Source organism: Lichenostomus cassidix, chromosome 6, assembly GCF_008360975.1.
Source record: "Lichenostomus cassidix isolate B80296 chromosome 6, HeHo_3.0, whole genome shotgun sequence".
In the NCBI taxonomy this organism is placed as follows: domain Eukaryota; kingdom Metazoa; phylum Chordata; class Aves; order Passeriformes; family Meliphagidae; genus Lichenostomus; species Lichenostomus cassidix.
In genome coordinates, this window is record NC_139487.1 from 23,768,626 (window position 1) to 23,790,854 (window position 22,229).

The following is a 22,229-nucleotide window of genomic DNA, read 5'->3' on the forward strand; positions in this document are numbered from 1 at the left end:
CAACTCTGCACAGTAGACTACTTGCAAAACTTTACTACAAAAATGTACTTGTCTAAGTCTATAATGCCTCCTGTACAGTGTGGATGGAATACTTCTTAATGATTTTTTGACCCTTTGAATATCACCATAAATGATGGAAAGAATTTTGAAGAAGAAGGTGAATATTTATAAACTTGTGTTATAAATCAATGGTCTTGTAATTTCTCTCACCCTAAAGACTGTACTTCCACACATGTTATAAGTGACTCAGCCTGGATTTTGGATTTTTTAGACAAGCTGTCTAAACAGAGGTAAGGAATAAGAGGCCTTGGAAATTTCGATATTCTCATGTTAAGTTATTGTCATTAACCAAGGAATTTTGTAGGCAGGAGTTATCTTAAGTATTGTTCTGCTTTATCACTACTCTTTGTAAGCAGAGATAGCCCCTTGAGCAAATCCAACAAGTGAAAAAAGCAGTACACGTGGGAAATAACTCTGTTCACACCAGTAGAATGAAACAATAAATCGGTGTAAATATGAAGAGACTCAGAAGAACTAGGAGGCCCATTGCTATTGCTGAACTTTTTTTACTCTATCTCAGAAGAAAAAGCCCCACAGCCTGCTTCTATGAGAAAGACAGGTAAAGATTTTGGGTTTGAGATATTTATATTGAAAGAACGAACATTTAAATTTTGCAACTCTTATGACATCTATCCAGATTTCCAGGACTCAGACAGCTGAGCTGGGAAACCATTCTCTCTGGTGTGCTGTAGCCCATGTCACATTCTCTTAAAGTCTTACCCATGCTTTATAAAGTCAAGAGCATTCCTAGTTCCAAGCCTGTTGCCATCAGGTCTGCACTTCTCCTACCTGTTTGTGAGGATAAACATTAATGTGGCACTTGATACATTCTTGTCCCATGTTAGCCCAGGAGTTTCCACTCATCCATTTTCTCTTGCATTTGGGGCACTTATATTCACCAAAGCAGCGTTTCTTGCCCTGGTAGGGTGTCAGGCCTTCTCCTTTTGGACGAGCCTACAAAACAAAGGGAAGTAGCAATGAATGACTGAAAATGTGTGTGTGTGTATAGTATAAAAGTAAAGATTTTTTAAAATTAGGAAATGGGCAGAAGATACTGGAGGCAGACATGAAGGTCATATCCCCTTGATGAAGAGTTCATATGTTGAAGCTAGAGTTTAACAGTACTGGGAGTTGTTTCTGTAAGAAGTATTCAAAAGCTCAAGAAAACTTGTAATGTTTGTTAGTGACACTGAACACAGTATTTAGAAATATGCCTGTGCACTTTTTGAATAAATAGTTGTAATGTTTGTTTCATTATGATAAAGTCATCTGTATTGAGTACACATTGCTGGTAATACATATATAGCATTAGGAGGAGTAGCTCATTAGTAATAAAGGAATACTTTTTAACTAGAAATGCCAGTTAAGAAATCTAGTCTATTTTCCACTAAAACCTATAATTAAGAAGATTTTAAATAATTCTGCTTTTTGCAGCCTATAAAGAATTAAATACTGGCACTTCATTAGTATTCATTATTCAGTGATATTAGATATGTACTGTCATATGGGAGTGCACAAACTGGCATTGAGTATGAAGGAAAGACATTGTGAGTAGCAGAAATATTAATTTTATTAACTAATTCTGGTTTCTTGCTCTGGATGAATGGTTTCACTGATTTCTGCCTTTTGAAAGAAATAGGAAAGGATTCTGAAATGGTGTGTTGTGATGTCTGAATGTTAAATGTCCCTTAAAGAAAGCCTTTTTATCTCAGGAAGCCAGTAGAGTTGACAATGACTGTACGCAAATACCAGGTTTATTTTTTGTGCATACGTTCACTCACTAAAACTGTGTGTTGTACTTAACAAAATATGGTAAGGTATGTGAAGATGAGGGTATTACATCCAGCTGTGGTAGGAGAGCTGTAAAGATAAAGCCATTTTCCCAGAGTCCCTAGCAGGTGTTGAAACACTGTCCATGTATTTATTCACTGTGTTTAGTTTATTGTTGCCTAGAGGGAAGTACTTTGCCTGCATAGTGGCAGAATAGTATGATCACCTATCAAAGGGTTCTTTGTCACTTACTTACATGTCAGGCCTAAGCAGCTTTTCTTTTTTAAGGCTTCCAGATAAAGTTTACAAAAGTGAAATGAGCCATCATGCTGGGAAGGGATTTGTTTTTGCTTTGGGAGCTTATGTGATTTCTCAGTGTATAGGTCCAAATAGCTTTCTATGTGAAAACAGGGGTTGCAAAAGCAGGTGGTTGGCAGAAGACCTGAGCTTGGCAGGAGCTCTGAGACTCAGGCTCCAGTGGCCAATGGAGATGGTGAACACTGTGTTACCTCCTGGGTCGCATGTGGAAGCAAGAGGGAAAGGAACACTGAGTGCGCTCTTCCCCGCATGCTGTGGGTGGAAGAGCAGGGGACACCAAACCTACTCCAGTCTTTTTTTTCTTTCTGTAGTGTCAGTAAACAACGTTCTCTGCTTTTTCTATGTTTATTCCTCAGCATAACAATATTCTTTAGAAGATCAAATCATTAGCAACCCCCATTACAAATAGGCAAACATCTATAATAATTTGCTCCTGACAAGCCACTGTAAATATTCTGGCTCATAGCAAAGATGAAACTGACCAGGACACACATATTTACAGTACTATTGTACAGAAGAAAAAAAAAAGTGCATTGGTATAGTGAGAAACTTTGAGGCTTCCACAACTAAATGAGTACTGGCAGGCACCCAGAGTGTAGCTCTCTGACCCAGGGTGCCCCTTGATAAGGATGAGAGATTGCAACTGAATATAGTGCAGGAAAATGTCAATTTATAGAGACATCCTTATTCTAGATACTTAATTTGGTTCTGCCTCTGAGGAGTTCGTAGCACAACTCAGTGTAAGAAGGAGCCACATGCTCTCTTTGTTTAGAAATTCTCATGGAATTGAGTAGAAACCCTGTGTCCAGAGAGCTCCTGTGATTGAGAGACATTCCCTCTCTCCTCCTGAGGCATCACAGATTGTTTTATTTGCAGTTTCTGTTGGAGGGCTGTTATTGCATGGAGGACAAGTTATTTTTGATTCTCTGATTGAGTCACCCTCTACTTAAACTTCTTTTGCAGCCAGACTTGAAAATGCAGCTCAACACCCCTCCTAAGCAGTGGTCCTTTCAGAAAACAGTCAGGCCACAGGATTCATTATTTCCAAAAGTAACAGCACTGACTTTGGAGACAGAGTGTGTCTTGGAAGTCTTCTAAATGTTTACAAAGAGTATTTAAACATAACACTCCCACAGCAATATGTTATGCCAGCCATAAAGAGCATTTAAACATCAGACTCCCACAGCAATATGTTGCGCCAACCACAATTCCCAGACAGGAAGCTTTCAGAGAGGGCCACTGTGGGCAGCCAGTGACTATGGGTTTGTCCAGGTCACATAGGTGACTTTACAGACACCAATGCCCTGAAATGCTCTGCCCTCACAAATGCACAGGGAGGCACTGAAGATGCTGGTCTGTGGAGTTCTCTGTGTGTACAGCTAGGCATCACAAATGGAAGCTTTCCAATTTAGAAGCTACTTTTAAAATCTGGTTTCTCCAACTTTTTCAGTAAATCGGAAGCAGAACCAGGAAAAGAATGTAGGAGCTCTGACTCTGTTGGTAATTTCCTGTTATAATTGCTAGACTACACTTTTGATTTATTTTTATTTAACTTTTCAACTGTCACAGCTCCCTCCTCAGTCAGTGACTCTAATTAGTTTGCTGGCAAAGTTACAACATTCTATGTAGGTGTTTTGCTATTCTGCTTTATGGATGTTTATGTGTTGTCCTAACAGATATTATTTTCCTTCCCATATCTTCAGTTTCCCAAACTGTGCCCCACAGGGAATTTGGATTCGGAAACAAGCAAGCTCATTTTCTGTAGTGAGAAACATCATTGGGAACCACTGACAGCAGTGAAGGCAACCCTCCAACTCCCTCCACCCTGCAGAACCAAACAAAACAAATATTTGACAGCATTTGGTAGAAGGCGAAACCTGAGCGAGATACACTAATTGCCTGAGAGATCTGAGACTGGGTGTTTTGTTGTTGGGGGAGGATTTTTTGTTGTTGTTGGGTTTTGTTGGTTTTTTTTTTAATTTAAAGTGTCTGGCTCCAGCAGGAACACAGCTGAATTGCATAAACATTTCCAAGAAACAGCCTGCTCCTTGGCACAGAAGCAGCCAGCCCTGCCCACAGGGTGCTCAAGCACCCGGTCACTCTGCAACAGAGGTATCTCAGTGCGCATTCAGCTGGAGGGCAAGAACTGTTTTCACCAGAGGTTTTTCCTTAACTGAGTGCCAAAAAAGAGCAAGAAGACACATTTTGTCATTCAATATTAACCTAAAAACCACTGCTTTACAGAATGTGGGATTTACCTTTAAACCATTAGACTCCTAATTCTCTCCCCACCCCAACTACATTTGAATGGTGCTTAATAATAGGCTTTGGTTGGTGTTTGGGTCCAGCAATTCCTGCAATGAGTGTTCTCTTCTTACTCTTTCTGCAGATAGGGATTTATTTATATCCAGAGTTAATCTGGAAAAGTTAGGCTCTTATTCATAATGGCACAATATTTTGTTGTTACCATATTAACATACACCGTCCCATTGCCTGTAAGTCGAGGTAGTCTTTGGCCTTGTTTCTATCCTTGGCTGCAAAAGCTTGGTGTGTCTTCATTCAGATGTTTCAAGGATTTGTTGCATCCTGGACAGGTAGGGCTTTGGGGAGGATCAAAACCAGATTTTTCTACAAGGACCAGAAACTAGACATTACTTGAAGTGTGTCTCAATGTCACAATCTAGGTATTAGGGAATGGATCATTTGCGATGTTCTGACTCTGGACAAGCACTGAAACAACTGACATGACCTTTGCAGGTGTACCTAGTCAGTGTGCGTGTTTGCCTTAGCTGGATCCAGCCAATCTACAAAGCCAACGAATTTTGTGTGGCACAGTAAGAAAAATTACCTCAATATTCCATCCTTCACTGACACCCAGCTGTCTCTATTTTTCATCCTCTTTCTTTCTTGAGCCAAAACCACAAATTTGCCATCATAAGATTTTAAAAGTGTTTGAGCTTTTCTGCTGGTAACTGGCCAGTCCAGCTCTCTCTCAACCTATCAGAGAGTGCATCTCATGGAGGGATCTGCCAAATCACTTGGCAGTGATGTACATAATAAAGGAGTCTCTGCTTTCCCTAAACAATTCCCTCAAAGTATCAGTTTGCAGAGTCAGCAAAAATAAAACATGCTCCCCTCCCCTAACATGCCCTGCTTAAAACTAGATTCATTATAAACAACATGAGACTGAGTTTCCTCAAAGCAAAATGCAGAGGCACAATGTATTTAATGCTTTTCTTCTCCTCATCCCCTCTCAAGTTTATTTTACCCAGCTGAAAGGCCTCTCTGTACAGTACAGGAAAAGATGAAATCACCGTAACATTGGTAGGTGGATCCCCTTCATAGAAGAACTCTGTGAGGGTCTGCTTGTACACATGCTTCATCAAATGAAGAGAAAAGTAATAACAGCAAACAGCTCGATGTGCTGACTGGGTCTCAAGTGGTTTGTGGGAATGGGAGGGTCAGAGCTGTATGATAGCATTAAAAAAGCCCTAGCACTCTTACTTTGTACTACTGTACATGCATAGTTTTAATAAAGACATTATGATAACACATACTCAAAAGATTCAATTGGAAAATGAAAAAGAAAACATAAGGACTGATTTAGTGTACTGAGTGTTGGGATATTCTAGTCCTGACCCTAGGGGTGTCATATAGTGTGCTCTTGCGATTAGTATATTCTGTCACCTTATGTGGACAATAATTTCACAGGCAAGTACATAGAGAAGTTTGCTCCTTTCCCATTTATTTTGCCTTTATACATGTACCACTACTGAGTGTAAATATAGCGCTCTACTTTCTTGGCCCTGCTGTCAGTATCTTCAGGGTGATGTTCAGAATGGAATTCAATTCTCCATGAGCAGAGCATTAAGAAAACATGCAAGTTTGTGCAGTGTGCAATACAAAACAGCATAGTTTTTTTATTTTGCTTGAAGAAATACCCTATTTCTGCTGTTACAAACATTTTCAGTCCCCAAGTCCTAATCTTTGGGAAACATTTAAAAGCGTATTGATTAAACTGTGTCAATGAAATTTTACAGGTAAATTTTGATATGGCAGAAGCCCAGTTTTATGTTTGTCATTTTGAGTACATATCTCTTGGTTGCTTTGAAAAATCAGTGTTGTCAACTGTGTTGTGTATGTTAACTGTGATTTTGATCTAGTATCCCCCAAAAAAACACAAGAGTTAAGATTTAGCAGTATTTGTTACTAATAACACACAATATGGTTTCTGATGATGATTAAATCAATAGGCATAGTTGTCATGGACATGTGGATCAAAGTCTGGAAGTCCAAGAAGCTGGCTTGGCAAACATTCCAACAGTTAAATAAAAATCTGGTTTTGCAGATTTTTCAGAGTCCTAGCCATGCTGTTAGGAGCAAAGGCTTTCCTTCTGCTACAAAATGCCTATTTGAGCTGATCATTAGAACCACCCTTGGGTCAAAGATATGATATCATTACTATGCTAAGTTAGTTGGAAGCAGAATAGTTGCTAATTGGCAATTCTGCAATTACCTGATGTGTCAATTACTCAACACTGAATGGTCTGAGAAGTTGATAGTATGGGTTTTCTTTGCCAGTCCTAGTCATCATTCCACAGCTAGTACAGAGATAGGAAACATGTCAAAGCTTAGTGCCATCTAGTCTGAGTAAACAAATCTGTGAATAGCATGCTGCTTTCACAGGCCTCTGTCCAGATAAAAACATACTGACCTATTGATGGACATATTGATGCAAGCAAGCAGTAGAAGACAAAAGTATTTGGTAGAATGGTAACATGGCGTTGGACAGGTGTTGGACTTCCAGCACCTGGACTGAGTATATAGCCCTAAGAAATTTTCTCTCTGTTGCTGGTCAGATTGTACCTCAGCTCTTCATTTGTAGTGGGGAAAGGTCCTTTTGCTGTTTCCTGCCACTTCTGCAGTCCTTGTGGCATTGTAAAAATCACTTGCGGCTACCTGTGGTAATGTAGCTTGTATACCATAGTGCAACCTTGAACTTCATCTCAGCTATCTAAGCACTGTTATGAAAAAACCAAACATCACTCAATTTTCAGTCAATCCTTTTCACAGAAGAACATTTGAGTGCATACTGAATTTCACAGAAATGTGTTCTCCCTAGATGAAGCTTGTTAGTGGAGCCTTAATAGAAGGTTAAATTCCCCTTGCATTCACAATTCTAACTAATCTCAGATATACGTCTGCTTTTCGTGAATGCTCACAGGAATTTTCCAGGTATGCTTACATATTTAGCATATGTTATATACAGGGCAACAGGCAGTGATCAAGTGTTTAATGGGTTTGGTAGATTTTCAGAGTCACGGAACTCTGCCAACCCTACCCAAATCTTCTTTCTTAAGGAAAGCTGCAAATAATTATCTTGGTTAACTGTACTTCAAGGATTCATTTTACCTGCACATGCTACCCTTTGCTTATTGAATGCCCATGAAAGAGCTCCCAAATGGGCTGTCTATCTTGCAGCCAATCATAGCTTTAACTTGCTTGTTCCCGTAGGACCTTGAAAACAATGAAATTACTTGAGCATATAAATAGCTGCCTAATGAATCTTCTTTTGAAAGTATTGCATAACTCAGTCTAACCCAGAACCTAAAGTTTCAAGAACAGGTCCTTATGCATGTGAAGGTAGCCCTTAAAATCTGAACTAAATGTTAACTTGTGCAACAATGCTAGCGTACTGAATAAAACTCGCTAAGGAAACTGCATAGTGAAAACTGTTTTCAAGGTATTGTTTAATGCAGGACAAAGTAAAAAAGGGGATGGAGCTAGAAAGTGGGGATGGAGTGTGCCTAAGCAAACCTGGGTCTTTGCTGTATAATTTAAGAATTGTATGTCATACAGAAAATAGGGATTTGCATATCAAATTAGGCATGTGGAAGAGTTAAAATTACACTCGCCTGCTGGCATGCAGTGAGGCACTTCTTTTCAGCATTACAAGATCATATTCTTCCAAACAGCTTGAGATAAAAGGAAGTGGTCAAAATCTTTCCTTTCCCTTCTCAGATACAAAATTGGACATGCTGAATTAATTATGAAGAAACTAGGAATGTATTCATTTAAATAGTTTCCTGATGTTTGGACTCTTTTGTCCTTCTTCATCCATTGCTTGAGAACATACAATGGCAATACTCTTCCTTCTCCCCCTCCCCCTCTGGTAGCACACTGTATTTAATATGTTCATATTTGTTTAGTAGCTGGAATCAGGGTTTTGGAGAAGGGAGGGTCAAACCCTTATTATAATCAAGCATTACCTCTTTCAAGCTGAGGTCAAGACTCATATTTTTGGACTTGTTTAATTGTTTCACCTCAGATGCCTTCATGCAGATTTCACAACTCTCCTAAGGCTAATATGGCACAGCTGGGGCAGTGATCTAGTGAGAACCTGACAGGTCTAAGGATTATGACCTGTTCTTTGCAAAGCAGTGGAGTAATTCTGATAGACTCATTGCCTCCCCATAGGTCATGAGACACTTCGGAACAGATGGGAAGGCAGACAGATGTCACTGAAGGTAATTCTATTCCAAATCTAAGTGAGTAACAGGTGCTTTTGGAGCCAAATTCAACACCTGGGATGCTGCTTTCTGCTTCATTGCTGTTCTGAGATGTGTTTATGCAAAGTTTCTACCTGAAGAAAAGATCTGGATTAAATTACGATGCTGAGATAAAGCTACAGATAACCAGTTGGTTCTGTGGTGGTATTTCTTTCCTTATTAAGTGACCAGGTCAAGAAACTGCACAAGAAGACTCTGCCCAGGCTAGAGTGGGTACGCCACTATTTGGTCAAAGCAAATTTTCAAGAGTATTTGGATCAGAAAATTTTCCAATTTATGGGGTGACCATAGAGCTTATGCTGCTTTTTGGTATGTTACAGCTGAGAATCTGGGTCTTTTCTCTCTTCCAACTATATGCAGAATGATTGTGTTGTTCTTACTATTTGAACTATTTGAAAGCTACATTGGAACTTTAATTGCAGACACGGCAATTTGCAAAACATTTAGTAATTGCTCTTCATGAACTACTGTAGCTTAGTTTTATACTGGGTGCAGCTTGATATAACTTTGGGGTCAGTTTAGAGAGGGGTGTAGAGAAAAGGCCTGTAGTAAAGAGGTCTGCAGGTGCTATGGGGAAATATGTTTCTCTGCTTCTCGAGTGGCACTGTAAAATCCTGCTTTATGACAAGCCATAGCTTTTGGTGCCTTTATCTTTTTGTAAATCTAGACCTGTTGCGGCTTTCCTCCAAGCAAAATATCTGCTGGGTTACACTTGCTGGAATTCCTCGGGGAGTGACTTTAATATGTCACTGATCTTAAGAAGAAATGTCAGCTTGGGAATCTGCTACTTTGGCTTGTTCTCTTTAGAAACATAGGGTGTTGATGTCTAAGGATATCAGGGGAGAAGACTGCTTTGTGCTAAGGTACTTCTTCATTTGAGGTATGGTAGTTTGTAAGACTTGGATGACATTAACAAGGACATTACAATAAATAAGAATTTAATTACATTTAGAGTCTTTGATGTTCATATATTTAAAAATAACATTGTTTGCTTAGTTTTTAAATGAAACTGTTATCCCAAAACATTATTTTTCCCATACTAACAATTTGTAGCCCATAAGTTTAACCTCATACAACAGATACTTTAATATCCTTAATTGATAAAAAAAATTTAAGAACTATATCCAGTTTGTATGCAGTTTCCTGAATAGCCATTGTCCTCAGCTCTGGCAGTGACCAAAAGATGAGTGCTTTGTACTCTACAGGCTGGGTGAGGAGTGTGCAGGGGAAAGCATTGCATTGGGAGGTGGGAAGGAGAAGGAAGTGAAAAAGCAGAGAATATTTTAATTCAGTGCAATATTAAATGCAACTTCAGCAATGTTACCACTCAGGAAATGGCTTGTTTTGCTCTGATTTTTTTATGTTGCTTGTTGCACCCTCTGCACTGGCACACTTTTTTTTTGTTCCATTCACTTGTGTATAAATTATTATAATGCTGGATTTCTTTTGGCCTGAATTAGAAATGCTTTTGCTTATGTAAAGGTTTTATCTCTTCAAAACAACTCTTGGAAAGTAAAGGAAATATTGTTAAGATGATAAGGGCAAATTTCAGGGGAAAGGATGTTTCTAGGAGAACTCAGCCTTCTTCCTTCCTTCTGTTCTGAAAGGAACAGGATTTCTTTTAACTACCCACTAAATCCTTAAGGATTCAAGACCTGGTTCATGGCATATTCCACACGCTGTTTGAGAATAGGTATAACTACAGCAAGAAGATTCCAGCAGGAGAGTGCAGGATCATGAGAGTAATGTGATCTTGTGGTTAAGGCACAGGACTGGGCCTCAGCAAGCCCAGGGTTTCATTCCTGGCTTGACTACAGGCTCTTTCTGTTGGTTTGTGGACAAGTTACTTGATCTCTCCATGTTTGAATTTTTTATCTAGAGTATAGGCAGTGCTAGTGTAGCTCACATTCTGGGAATTTAATCAATGTTTGTTACTGCAAAAGTGAGCAGTATGCATGAATCTTGTGATACAATTCTCAGGCAGGGTTTTGAACAAGGAGTGCTATGAGCCTGTCACTGGTGACCCTGGCCTCACCCCTTTAAGCCACTTTTTATAAAGTCTCTGCTTATGGATGTTTCTGTTCATAGAGTTTGTTTTCCCTACAACCTGATCGGTTAAAGTAGTCAGAATTGTTATGTTCAATTAACTGCTTGTGGCATCTTCATGAATACATTATTAAAAAAAAGTAAACAAAATCAACAGAAGGTAAGGCAAGTACAATACAGAGTTGTTAAAAGGATTTCCAGCTAAGAAATTCTTTATGCAAATGATGAAGATTGGGCCCTCCTAGAAATCTTCCCCCTGTACCAGCGTAAGGACTACCTGCCCCCTGGAACCTTCCCAGCCCAGAGCGGGTGCAGGCTCTCAGGACACCAGCACCCAGGGCAGCCTGTGGCCTGTCCTCCTGCAAGATGAAATACCACAGCAAGAGTGTCATTGCTTCTGGCTGGAATGAGCCCTTTGCTTGAACTATTAAGAAACAGGGAAAGGAAATAAAGACCAGATGAGCAACCACCCTCCTTTTCTCCACCTCAGCCTCCTCCCCTCCACCTTCCCCCCCCACCACGCTGACTACAAGATGACAAACAAAACACCAATTGAGTCAACCTCCTTTAATTACAGCATTCCTTTTGAGCCTGGAAAAAGACATGCTACGCATAGCCCAAAAATGAAACATGACTTCAGATGCTGATATGTAAACTGCATAAATGTGAAGGGGACTTTTTTCTTGTCCCAGTATTCTTTCCTCTAGAAATATTGTGCCAGGCCATACATGAGCATATTGCATAGAAGAAAGTTTTAGAAACCCACCCTTTCTGCCCAGAGCAGCCATGTGTTTGTTCATCTACCACAAGAGCCATCAAATTCCAGCTACCTGACTTAGTTCATGTGTGTGACACTGCTTGAGTGCTTCTTGCTTGCTCTGGCCACCTGTGTCTGTAGAGGTGTGGGGAGGAACTCCCAGGTAGTTTTCTTCTATGTTAGGCTTGTTCTCCCCATGATGAAAGAGCAAGCTTTTAACATCTTAATTGAAATGCATCAGAAAGGTCTCAGTGTTTTACATATAGCCATGAGTTTGCAGAAAGCCTATTGGTATATTCACCCATACTTTTCAGATGACCCAAAGGCAGCCATCCTTTGCTGTGCAGTTTGTGATAATACAGTAGGAATCTGCACCTCTAATCTCTTCCATCCTTCCCTTCTCAGTCCATCCTGTTCCTGCAGTTGTATTTGTATTTTCCACTGGGTTCCTTGACTGTTTTTTTTTCCTACTCTATGCAAAGCTAACTTGAACCATCTTAAGAATCACTTTGTCATTCCCCAAGAACAGCATCAGCATCTGCCAGACTTCATTAACCATTCTGTAAGATTCAAAGTTCATGTTTGTAGTGTTACAAGAACTGTGAGCATTTTACTGAAATTCTCATGAAAGCAAGCTAAAGCAAACTAGTTCCCTCTGTAATGTCTTTCTTAGTCACATACAGAAATATATAGTACCCTGAAAGTGAGGAAGGATGGACTGCAATCAGTAAGTACAGAGTGAGAATACTAACAGGTATGTGAAGAGTAAGGGAACAATATAGGCAGTGTCAGGTGAAGAGCACTCTCACATCAGAGTTTTTGCTAGAATGAATGGAGAAAAGTGACATTTAGAAGGTGACTGTTACACAACAAAAAGGAATAAAATTTTTAGCTGTTTCAACTATTCAGATTCTGCCTTCTGCTAGTTAACTGACTCTTTGTCTTTTCATAAATAATTATTTTGTTTTTCTATTGTCATAAAATAAGCCAGGAGGACATTTATCTGAAACTGCCTGGGTAACAAAAAGGTCATAGGTTATATCAGGCCATGGATGTTGTGTGACTTTTTGAGAGAAATAAAATCTTCTCTGTGTTGAAATAGGAAACTCGTATCTGACTCCTCAGGCTGCCTGGCTGTACAGTCAGAAATTAAGTCTTTTGAACACCTATGTTTTAGGTCAATTCTGTATAGGTAATCATTGCTGTTAAAAATTTTGAGCAGAAACTGTTTTGACCAGAATATAGTCAGAAAACTGAACAAAATGGGAGCTGTCTAAACAAGTGAGCTGTAATTGCCTTTTCCTTGCATGCAAGTAGATGACATTTCTTTTCTAATTTTTTTTATTACCTCTTTGCCCATTCCTTCTTTAAAAAGCAAAATTAATCAACCATTTGCAACCTTCACAATATGTTTGTCCCGTGGCCCCAGTGGTATTTCCTATATTTAAGAATTTATTGTCAAAGACGCACACAGCATTTTCTTATCATGGATACCTAAAATCTCACTTCCTGAAAGTCAACACTTTCTTGCCTGTGTACACAGAAGTAGCTGCTACCATAGGACACATTTCACCATAATTTCACACTGGGCAGCTTGGAGCATACGATGTTGGCAGTACCCCAGACCTGTTGCTAGCAGCTGAACCAAAATAGGGGAGTGGCCTGAGGCCAACTGGTAGTTCTGTATTCTTTGACAGGAATTGGCACATGAACACACCTTACAGAGTAAATCTTTCTTCCCAGAGGAAGAATTTATTTTCAAGAATAAACTAGCCAACACCGTACCCCAGTACCAAGTTAGGTATCTCTTTTACTAGCAAATAACACACTGCACCAGAAAGCACATGGGAATGATGGCTGTTCAGCTAGTGTACATGTCTAGGAGCTGTTTTTTCCTAAGGTTCTAGTTCTATTTTAGAAATTCATCATCCTGTTCAAAATATCTGATTCCACTTTTCTACTTTTCTAGCAGATAATTTCAATATCCACAGGCCAGTGAAGTGAAAAGCTCATTATTAAACAATAGAGAGGAAGAGTACATGTTCTAATTGAAATCTCATGTGAGCAGAGGACCACCAAAGGGCTGGAGGGCACAGAAGGCATGGCAAGGCTTTGTGCTATGTTCAGTGCTTATCAAGGGAACATGTTTGTGACCAAGGCCCTCTTCAGTGTTTCTAAAGTCTAAGGCAGTCTTCCTGACACAGACAGTGAACACACAAAATATCTTTACCTGATGCTGTCTCACTGTTGTTTGCTCAAGGCTAAGAAACTATTCATTTTAGAAAAGGTATTGTGCAACAAGCATCTGGTGTAAAGTGCTTGTCATGATGTTTGCTGTAGAAGATGATTGGAGAGGTTGGATGAAGATTTGGGGAAGGGAGATGTGCAGTTCTTTATCCCATTTGCAACTGTTTCCCCTTTCCTGTTTCACCCTGATAACTCTTTCCATTGCCAGATGCTAGTCTAAGGATAGATTCATGCCTGCTTTGCTTGCAGGGATGTAGTACAAGTGAATTTGCCTTGATCTTGGAGGGGAAAAAATTTTAAACCATTGAGAAAACCTTATCAGGAGTCCTTGATTTTTTTTTTTCATATTAAGGCACTCTTCTCTGTTACATGGAATTATTTTAGCAGTGTTACTGATTTAAGAAAATAAATTTCAATGTGGAGTGGTAAAATAGAACACAAACAGAAACAAGTCAGAAACACCTGACGTATAATAAGGTCTCTGAGTGTTATTTTTCCAAATCAAGGAGTATTGTTAAGGTTGTGCTGCTCTGGTAAGCCACAGATTCAGACTCTTATGAGGAGACTGGCACAACAGCAAAAGTCTTTCAGCCCCTTGATTGATTTTTTTCAGTCTTTCCAAGGACCAGTTAATTTTATCCGCTCTGCATTTCGGGGGGATGTGCAGTTCAGTGTGTGCCTGGTGAGAGGCTCATTATCCTCCGCAGGCTCCAAACAAGCCCTCAATTTTGAAAAGGCAACAAAAGAGGTGGCTGGTCCTGGTTTCCGGTGGCCGTGGCTGGGCCAGCACGGCGAGCTCCCGGCCCGGCGCAGCTGGCTCTTTGTGCGCTCGGGCATAATGAGCAGGGCTCAGGAGGAAGCTGACACAGGTGTGCCACGAGGCCGGGGACTTGGCTGGGGACACTGCCCCGGCTGTGCGCGCACGTCTCCCCACACACAGGTCTTGTGTTCGCTCTTGGCCACAGCCTTCAAGGGCCTCCTTGTCGCAGCACAAACAACGGCGTCGCGCAGCCTCCCTTGTGCGCTGCATCCTGGCCCAAACTGCCCGGAATAATCCCCTTTCTCAGCCATAATACCACGGCAGAAATGTCATCCTTATTCTGCAGTGCTGGCATTTGTCAACTTGGTGGGTACAAAGACAGCATTCATTGAGCAGGAGACAGGCAAAGGGCCCCAGGAAAAGCCCTTCGAGGGTACAGAAAATGGTCTTCTGTCAAACTTTGAACTCTACAGGAGCTGTTGTTTGTCTTCAGGTCTGGCAGAACTGGAGAAAGGGCTGTCTTGTGTTAACCACATCTTCAGCTGGGGTTGCGGGGCAAGTTCAGGTTTAGTTTTTAGGACAGCTGACTAGCAACAAATGGCCTTTCTTCTGAGGCAGTGCCATCTTTAACAATTGTACAATCTACTTTGTTCAGCTCTGTTCACTCCTGGACAAAATTAAACCTACAAGAAATGGATTTATCTTCACTCTTACTTTACACATAGATGCATCTACTCTAATAATAGATGCATTTATCTCCTGTGCAACACTTAGAAATAAAAGGTTCTTGCCAGCCCCAGGGGACACTTGAGCTTCCCAAAAGGTACCAGTGAAAGGCAGCAATATAAAAGAGGGGAAGCATTCTCTTCCTTGGACATCCTAGTAAGCCCTGATATATGCTGAGGGACAGTAGACATTTCCACTGGTGACAAATACATCAACAACCTATGATGGAAGAGATAGAGCCCTTTTGACAGTTTGCTCAATGAGTCAGCAGACTCCTCACAAACAGCATTGGTTCCTCTTGCCCTTACTGTTGAGTTAAAGTAGATGGCTCAGGGTAGCATGATGTAATCAAGAACATTCCACTTTATTGAAAACAGATCCACTGGTTTTGTAAATACCGTAAATACCACTATCTGAACACAAGCACTGAGCTCACTTAAAACTCTCTATACTGGGGGCAATCCACAGAGGTGATTAACCCTGGGGTATTTGTGTTATGAAGACAACTACAATGCAGATCTGGGAAGGCTTGATTTCAGGCAATCTTATTTTTCTATTTTAAACTGTCCTCTAATGAGACTGGTAAAACATACCTCACAAAAGAAATCGCTGTGTTTTAGTGAAACGTTAAACTAATTTTGTGGGCCATTAAAAACATGCCCTGGGCTATTTCCCACTTGCTACCATTACAGAGCACTCTAAAATAATAGAGTATATCTGCTGGTGTGGAGATGCAGCTGCCTTTGGGGTGGAAACCAGTACCAACCTGTGCTTTGCAGTTTGCTAACTTTTCAGTGTAGTAAATCTTCTGTGTGAGAGCATGGGGTACACTCAGTAGGTCTTCAGGAAGAGAAACTACCAAATAGCTTCCAATATGTGAGGTATTGGAAAAGACAATAGGGTTTGAATCAGTTTTGAGAAACTGAAACAATTTAATCGTCATACACAATTACTCTAAATGTGGGGTTAATAACAGCAGCAATAAGAAAAAGATGTGGAAAGAGAAGAATACTCATTAGGGATTTAACTTCCATGGGTGAACAGAAACAAGAGTATGTGTTATGTACATCTAGCATAAGGTATACTATTCACTCAGAAAATATAGGTAATTTTCCTTATAATGGTGAATGTAACCATTCACTTTGACATAATGTTGTTAGGTGGCTCATCTGTAAAGCACCATAATACTGAGATTTAATGGAAATTGACAGACAAGACTGGGATAGTGCCTCAGGTGACCCCTTCCTAAATGCTGGAGCAGCCAAGCCAGCTTTGGAGGAGGAATTGTGTTCTAAGACATTCCACTTCCTTCTTGAAAATAAAAGGAAGAAATACATGTCAAGCATATCACTATTAATCCATTCTGATAGTTGTTGGGGGGTGCTTAGGTTGTACAACAAGATGCTACAGCTGTTGGACTGGGCTGTGGGCAGCACATTCTGTGCTGCCAGGATGCAATCAGGGAAACAAACATGTGCAAGAAATAATTTTAGAGACTGCCCACCACCCACTTCTTTTTAAGGATGTGGTTCTGCACATGAAATTGGGATATAAACAGGAAAGGCCTCCTCATTCTTGTTATCTGAAAAAGCAGTAGAAAGAGAATTTCCCTAAATTATCTGTTGATAATTGCCTTATTCATAAATCATCTCTTAGGACTTGAGTTTAAACAGCACGAACTAAAGTAATGTCTTTAACATCAGCTAAAGGAGTATTTAAGAATCCCTTACCTTGCCTGTCCTTTATTCCCCACTAGGTGTACAACAGTGGACAAGATATTTTTCTGCTTAGAAATATGTCAAGAATGGGTAAAGAGAAGTCTTCAGAGTGTGTGGGCAGACAATTTAAAGACTATAAACATAATCTGTAATAAACATAATCTGTAGTGAACAGACACAATGAACTAAAACAGAAACATAACAGTGTGCTATGAAGGAGAGAGATGTGAGAAAAAAGTGTGGAATTACACATTCACTGTAATTTGCAGTGTGCCAAGGAAGTGTAGTGTTAATACCAAATAAACTTGCACAGACATAGATGTGCCCAGCAGTCAGAATTTCATACCTGTGCTATCTCAGCAGCTTCTCCAACAACCAAAACAGTTTCCAGCTCTTTCACTATTTTTTTTTCAGTGGGCAATATATTCTTAAAATGCTACATATTAAAATAGTTGTCTTCTCTAGAACAGGGGGTGAGACAACAGTGTTTTAAAGTAAAAACAGCAGTTGTGATGTCTGTGTGTGTGGTTTTAATTTTCTGCTTTTTCTGTTTAATTTGTGAAATGGCAAAAAATTCGTTGTGTTGTATCATGTGATATTAGTAAACTTAAACATATTAATACTTCTGAAAAACTTTAAGAACAGCCTCCAGCCATCAGTGATAACACAATGTTATCCAATTTAAGTTCATGATCTAGTAGCCGATTCAGAATATCAAGGTAGATGCATGGGAAGTGGAGTGGAGCTCATTTTTCACTATGCCTATCCTGTCCTTCTGCTATTTTCCTCAGGCTTTATCAAATTATTCAACACAGTGTTATTTTATATAAAACATATAAAGTGTAAAACATGTAACTATTTCCTGTAAGTAGGGGTAGGTAGAGAAATACAAAAGAACTCTACCTGAACTTTTTATTTTAAAAAATTGAGTCCTTAAATTGGGATTGTCTCCCAATTAATTTCTATCTGTGACATCTTGCAGTTTGTGCCAATTAAATTATATTTTATTAGTAAATTTGTAAAACCAGAGGTGTTAAAAAAACCTCTTGATACCAGAAAACTGTAACCGCACAGGGACTCTCTTTCAGTTCTCTTATGAGACTGTTGTTTCATTGCTTCATATCGAGGAAATGAAGGTCAGCTGATTACCTCACAGGCTGGCCTGAGACTGAGCATGTTGCTCCTCATTAATATGAGAAATGTTTTAGAAATGCATAGTTTGACTTGGGAAAAGGGCAGCAGTGAATAACCAGCTTGGAGTGGTACTTGGCAAGAAGGTTGTGATGACAGTATATTTTTGAAGGCTCCATGAAGCAAAGAAGTGTTTCCAAAAAGGAGATATGCACAACAAATTCCAGGGCAGAACAACAGCTGCAAAAATCTTTTCTGCCTTTGAACTCTGTGTTTTAACTGAACTGCTTTGTTTCACAGTGCCTGCAAACAACTGGAGCACTTCCAATGTCAGTATTCATACCTGTTAGTAGAAAAGTTGCAGCTATTTGCAGCCATCTCAGGGTGTAGATGGATCTGCATTTAACAGGACTTTTTTGACCAAGCAGAAGAGCTGTTTAAAATTATTAGACTTTACAAGTGTGATCTCTGCAGGCTGCACAGACACTGTCAGCAGGAAGCACGGCTCTGCAGGCAGAAGGGCTCACCAGGACTGGCGTGGTGCATAAGGGTAGTGTGGAGGACACAAGATTAGGGGTGCTGCTGTTAGGTGTCCACAGAAATCTGTCACAGATAACTCGCAGGTATCTGTCTGCCTAGACTGCAGGTCCTGACATGTCCCTGGATATGGCCCCATCACCTTGGGGGTGCAGAGAGAGGCCCAGCTTTGTTGGGTGCCAGGCACACGGCAGGAGCACACGCTGCTGGAGACGCCTCTGCAGCTTCTGCTCAGATGACTGCTGTGGGCTGTGGCATCCTCAAGTGATGTTATAAAAGCTGGGTGGTCGGCCCTGGCTAACAAAATCATAACTTCCCCCTTTTTGGTTAGGATGGTGCTTTGGAAAACATTCTCACTATCTATATTCACTAGGAGCTGTTTTGGAACTGTATGTTTGTTCAAGCATACATTTAACACTATATATGGAGAGATGTGCTGAAAACGTAAGGTAGTGATGTTACAGCAAAGTCAGTTTGGTAAACTTGCAGAAGAAATTGCTTTCAACTGCAACATAGCAATAGTCTGCTGAAGTGTGTGGGGCCAATTTAGGATTTGCATTTCCCTCTTTCAAATAATTAATTCAGAAAAAAGTAGGTTATACTACAAGTGTTTAACAAAAAGAAAACATGTAATGACTCTTCTGTTAACCAGAATTATGGATGAACAAAGAAAAGTAGTAGAATTGCATATGAAGCTCCTTCTCAGCAGTGAGTTTTTCAAACCACAGTTCAAAATGTCTCCCTAGAAAAGCAGATATGGAGATTGCCTGCATTTGATCCTGCAGTGCCTGTGTTGTACACAGTAACAGCTGTTGGTTCCTGGCAGGGGGAAGGGGACAGTGTGGGGTTTCCAACAGCTGGGAGCAGGTTGTTTTAGTATTTGCACTAGTAAATAGGAAGGACAAAAGGAAAAGGCTGGATCTTGCCAGTAAAAGGGCATATAAATAAAGAATGGAGAACTTTTCTTTTGTCCAGGAAATAGAGACTATTCACAAAACTGTTTGCTGCAATAAATAAATAAAAGCCTTAGAGCGCTGAATTTTGCACTAATTTGAATATTGTAATTATCTTCAGACCATTCAGATAGAGACTAATATTCCCATAAAGAAAAGGATATTTTAATTCCCTTATATGATCCAAGGTAGAGTTTGCAAAAGAAAGTAAAAACCCAAGGCATACTGACGTCCTGTGGCTGGCTTGAAATTCCTGGACTAATGGTGTACTACCATAGCAAGATATAGGGTAAGAGGAAAGGGTCTGTGGCCATTTTGGCCAGTGTGAAGATGAACTTCCCTTTGAACCATCTGTACTGTTTGCACATGTGCTTTCCCTAAGCCAAGTGCTTAGTCACGTAAACAGGTACTTGAAAGCAAACAAGCCCAGGTGTTAGCTGAACCAGAGTTACCAAGTGGCACTGTCTAAACCCTAAATTCCAGTATCTTGTGCTACCTGACTACAGAAGCAGCAAACTGAATGCCATTTCCTCCCATATTACATACAATGTGTTCTTTGGTCCCTTCCTATTAGAAATTGTAGTGTTCATCATCAGATTTTGAAAGAAATACTCTGAAAACTTGTGTTGCAGACCTGATGTCACAAAATAGACGCAAAACGTACACTTGTAAACTGTGGAAAATTTGGTCAGTTAAATGGAAGTAAAAACGGTCATGTATTACATCTGACTGAGAATCAGGTTCTGAAATGCTGACTAGTGCTGATGGCAGGTATGACTTTGGTGCCTTGTATCCTCTCAGCAGAGACAGTGTGAGCAATACAATCAGTTCTTTCAGCCTTGCCTACACACATATTCGTCTTGATGATCAGCTGCCTGTAGTCAGTTCTCTTCCAGAACACAGGAGAGTGAGGTGAAATGACCATTACAGAGTCTGAACTAACTGGTAGATAATCAACAGAGTACTCTATTTTCCTTTTTTTTTTTCTTTTCAGCTGTAACTTTCATGTTCTTCTGTATTATCTTCTTCTGTTCTTCTTCTGTTTTCTTAGGATCAGTGTTACTAATGTTTAAAAACTTGAACAGTGGGGGAAAAACAGGATGTGTAAAATCTCCTCCAAGTCATTCCTCTCTGCAGAAAAGCAGTGCTCCGTCATCTACAAATTAAGCTTTCTTTCCAGTTACACCTCTCCCTCCTCAGCACTCTTTTCCACCCTGACTATTTGCTCTTTTTAGTCACATTATGATAAACAGACTCATCTCTGTGGAGCTTGGTGGTTAGTAATAACTCAGCCCCATGAGGCAGAAATATAGCTTTATAGTCTGTGATCTGTCAGAAGTGGTGATATGTAGGACTGCACTGTAAGGAGTTGCAGGAAATGCGGCTTATGGACCTATTTATTAAAATCTATTGTAGAAACAGATGCACAAGCTGTAGCAATTAATGAAAAAACTCACAGAAATCTGACTGTATGCAACTTGCAAATTATTTTTATACAGAAAATTGCACTAGTAAACTGTTTTCACTTAATGATTTACCAGTTCCGTTTAAAAATAAGAAGAAGATCACAACAGAGTGTAGAAACTGGAAGAGATGGAACAATATTGCACATTGGCTTGGGTTCTTCTGGATGTCAAACCAAAAATGAGCATAGATGATGTTTTTTGTTTTAATTCTAACAATTTTCTGGAAACTTGAAAATTGACCTTTTTATCTCCAGTACAATGTCAGAATTGCAATTGTGTCCTCACACTTGACTGGAAATAAAAATGTTTTGACTGATGGAAAAAGAGGTTCCTTCGAGTACAGCGCAACCACAGACAAACATTAACTCCTTTTAAATATGTTACTTAATACATGTAAAGACACCACAGGACCTGAAGTGTTTTGCATGTTGTGCTGATTCAAAACTGGCAATAAGATATGCATTCTTTAAATGGCCAGAAAGATGGAAGAAAGTATCCCAAAAAAGTTTTCTATTCCAGTATAATCACCTTTAAGACCAAAGCACTTCCAGTGGTACATCTCTCTCCCTCTCATTTAGTGCAGTGGAAATCTTGCTCTAAACAGGACTTGTAATTTTTTACTACATTGTAATCATATATATTTCAATACATGTTTATTTGAACTTAAGCTGAAAATGTGCACACTGTGTACTTGGGGAGCCTTGTGGGAATCCTCAGCTCTTGAGCTGCCCTTGTTCCTGAAGATAAAGGGAACTTTCCATTGAAAAGGTTTTTGCCCTTGGTGACAGGTGCTCATTAAATTCTTGGTGATACTAATAGGTGGGTACCCTCAGGTAATATGTCCCCGTTCATGTCCCTGTTCATCCTCAAAGATGAGGATTTTGTGGACCAAATAATCAAAGATGTTTAGAATAACCCATGAACTCAGTGCAAATGTCTGTAGGCTCTCAGTATGTGATTCAGCCTGTACTTCTGTTTTGTGGAAAGCTTACAGCTGACTCTTGAATTTCTGGAGATACATGCTGCACTATACTTGAATACCTTAATCTTCCTAAGAGGTGTAGGCATCATAGTCGGGTACACAGGATAGCACTCAAGCAGTGAGGTGAGGAAAATGCTAGTAAAGCAGCCTCAGCAAAGAGTGGATAACTGCAGTATTTTGGAGAGACAG

The 22,229-nt window shown here is 39.9% G+C and overlaps 1 protein-coding gene across 1 annotated transcript in view; it reads right to left on the minus strand.

Annotated features, from left to right (window-relative positions):
* The window catches only part of ZCCHC24 (zinc finger CCHC-type containing 24), a 108,317-nt gene that overhangs the window by 14,303 nt on the left and 71,785 nt on the right, over nt 1-22,229 (minus strand). The window contains exon 3 of the mRNA XM_085064036.1: nt 850-1,014. Within this exon, the coding sequence (XP_084920162.1) occupies nt 850-1,014 (165 nt within the window). The remainder of the gene's footprint in view (nt 1-849; nt 1,015-22,229) is intronic.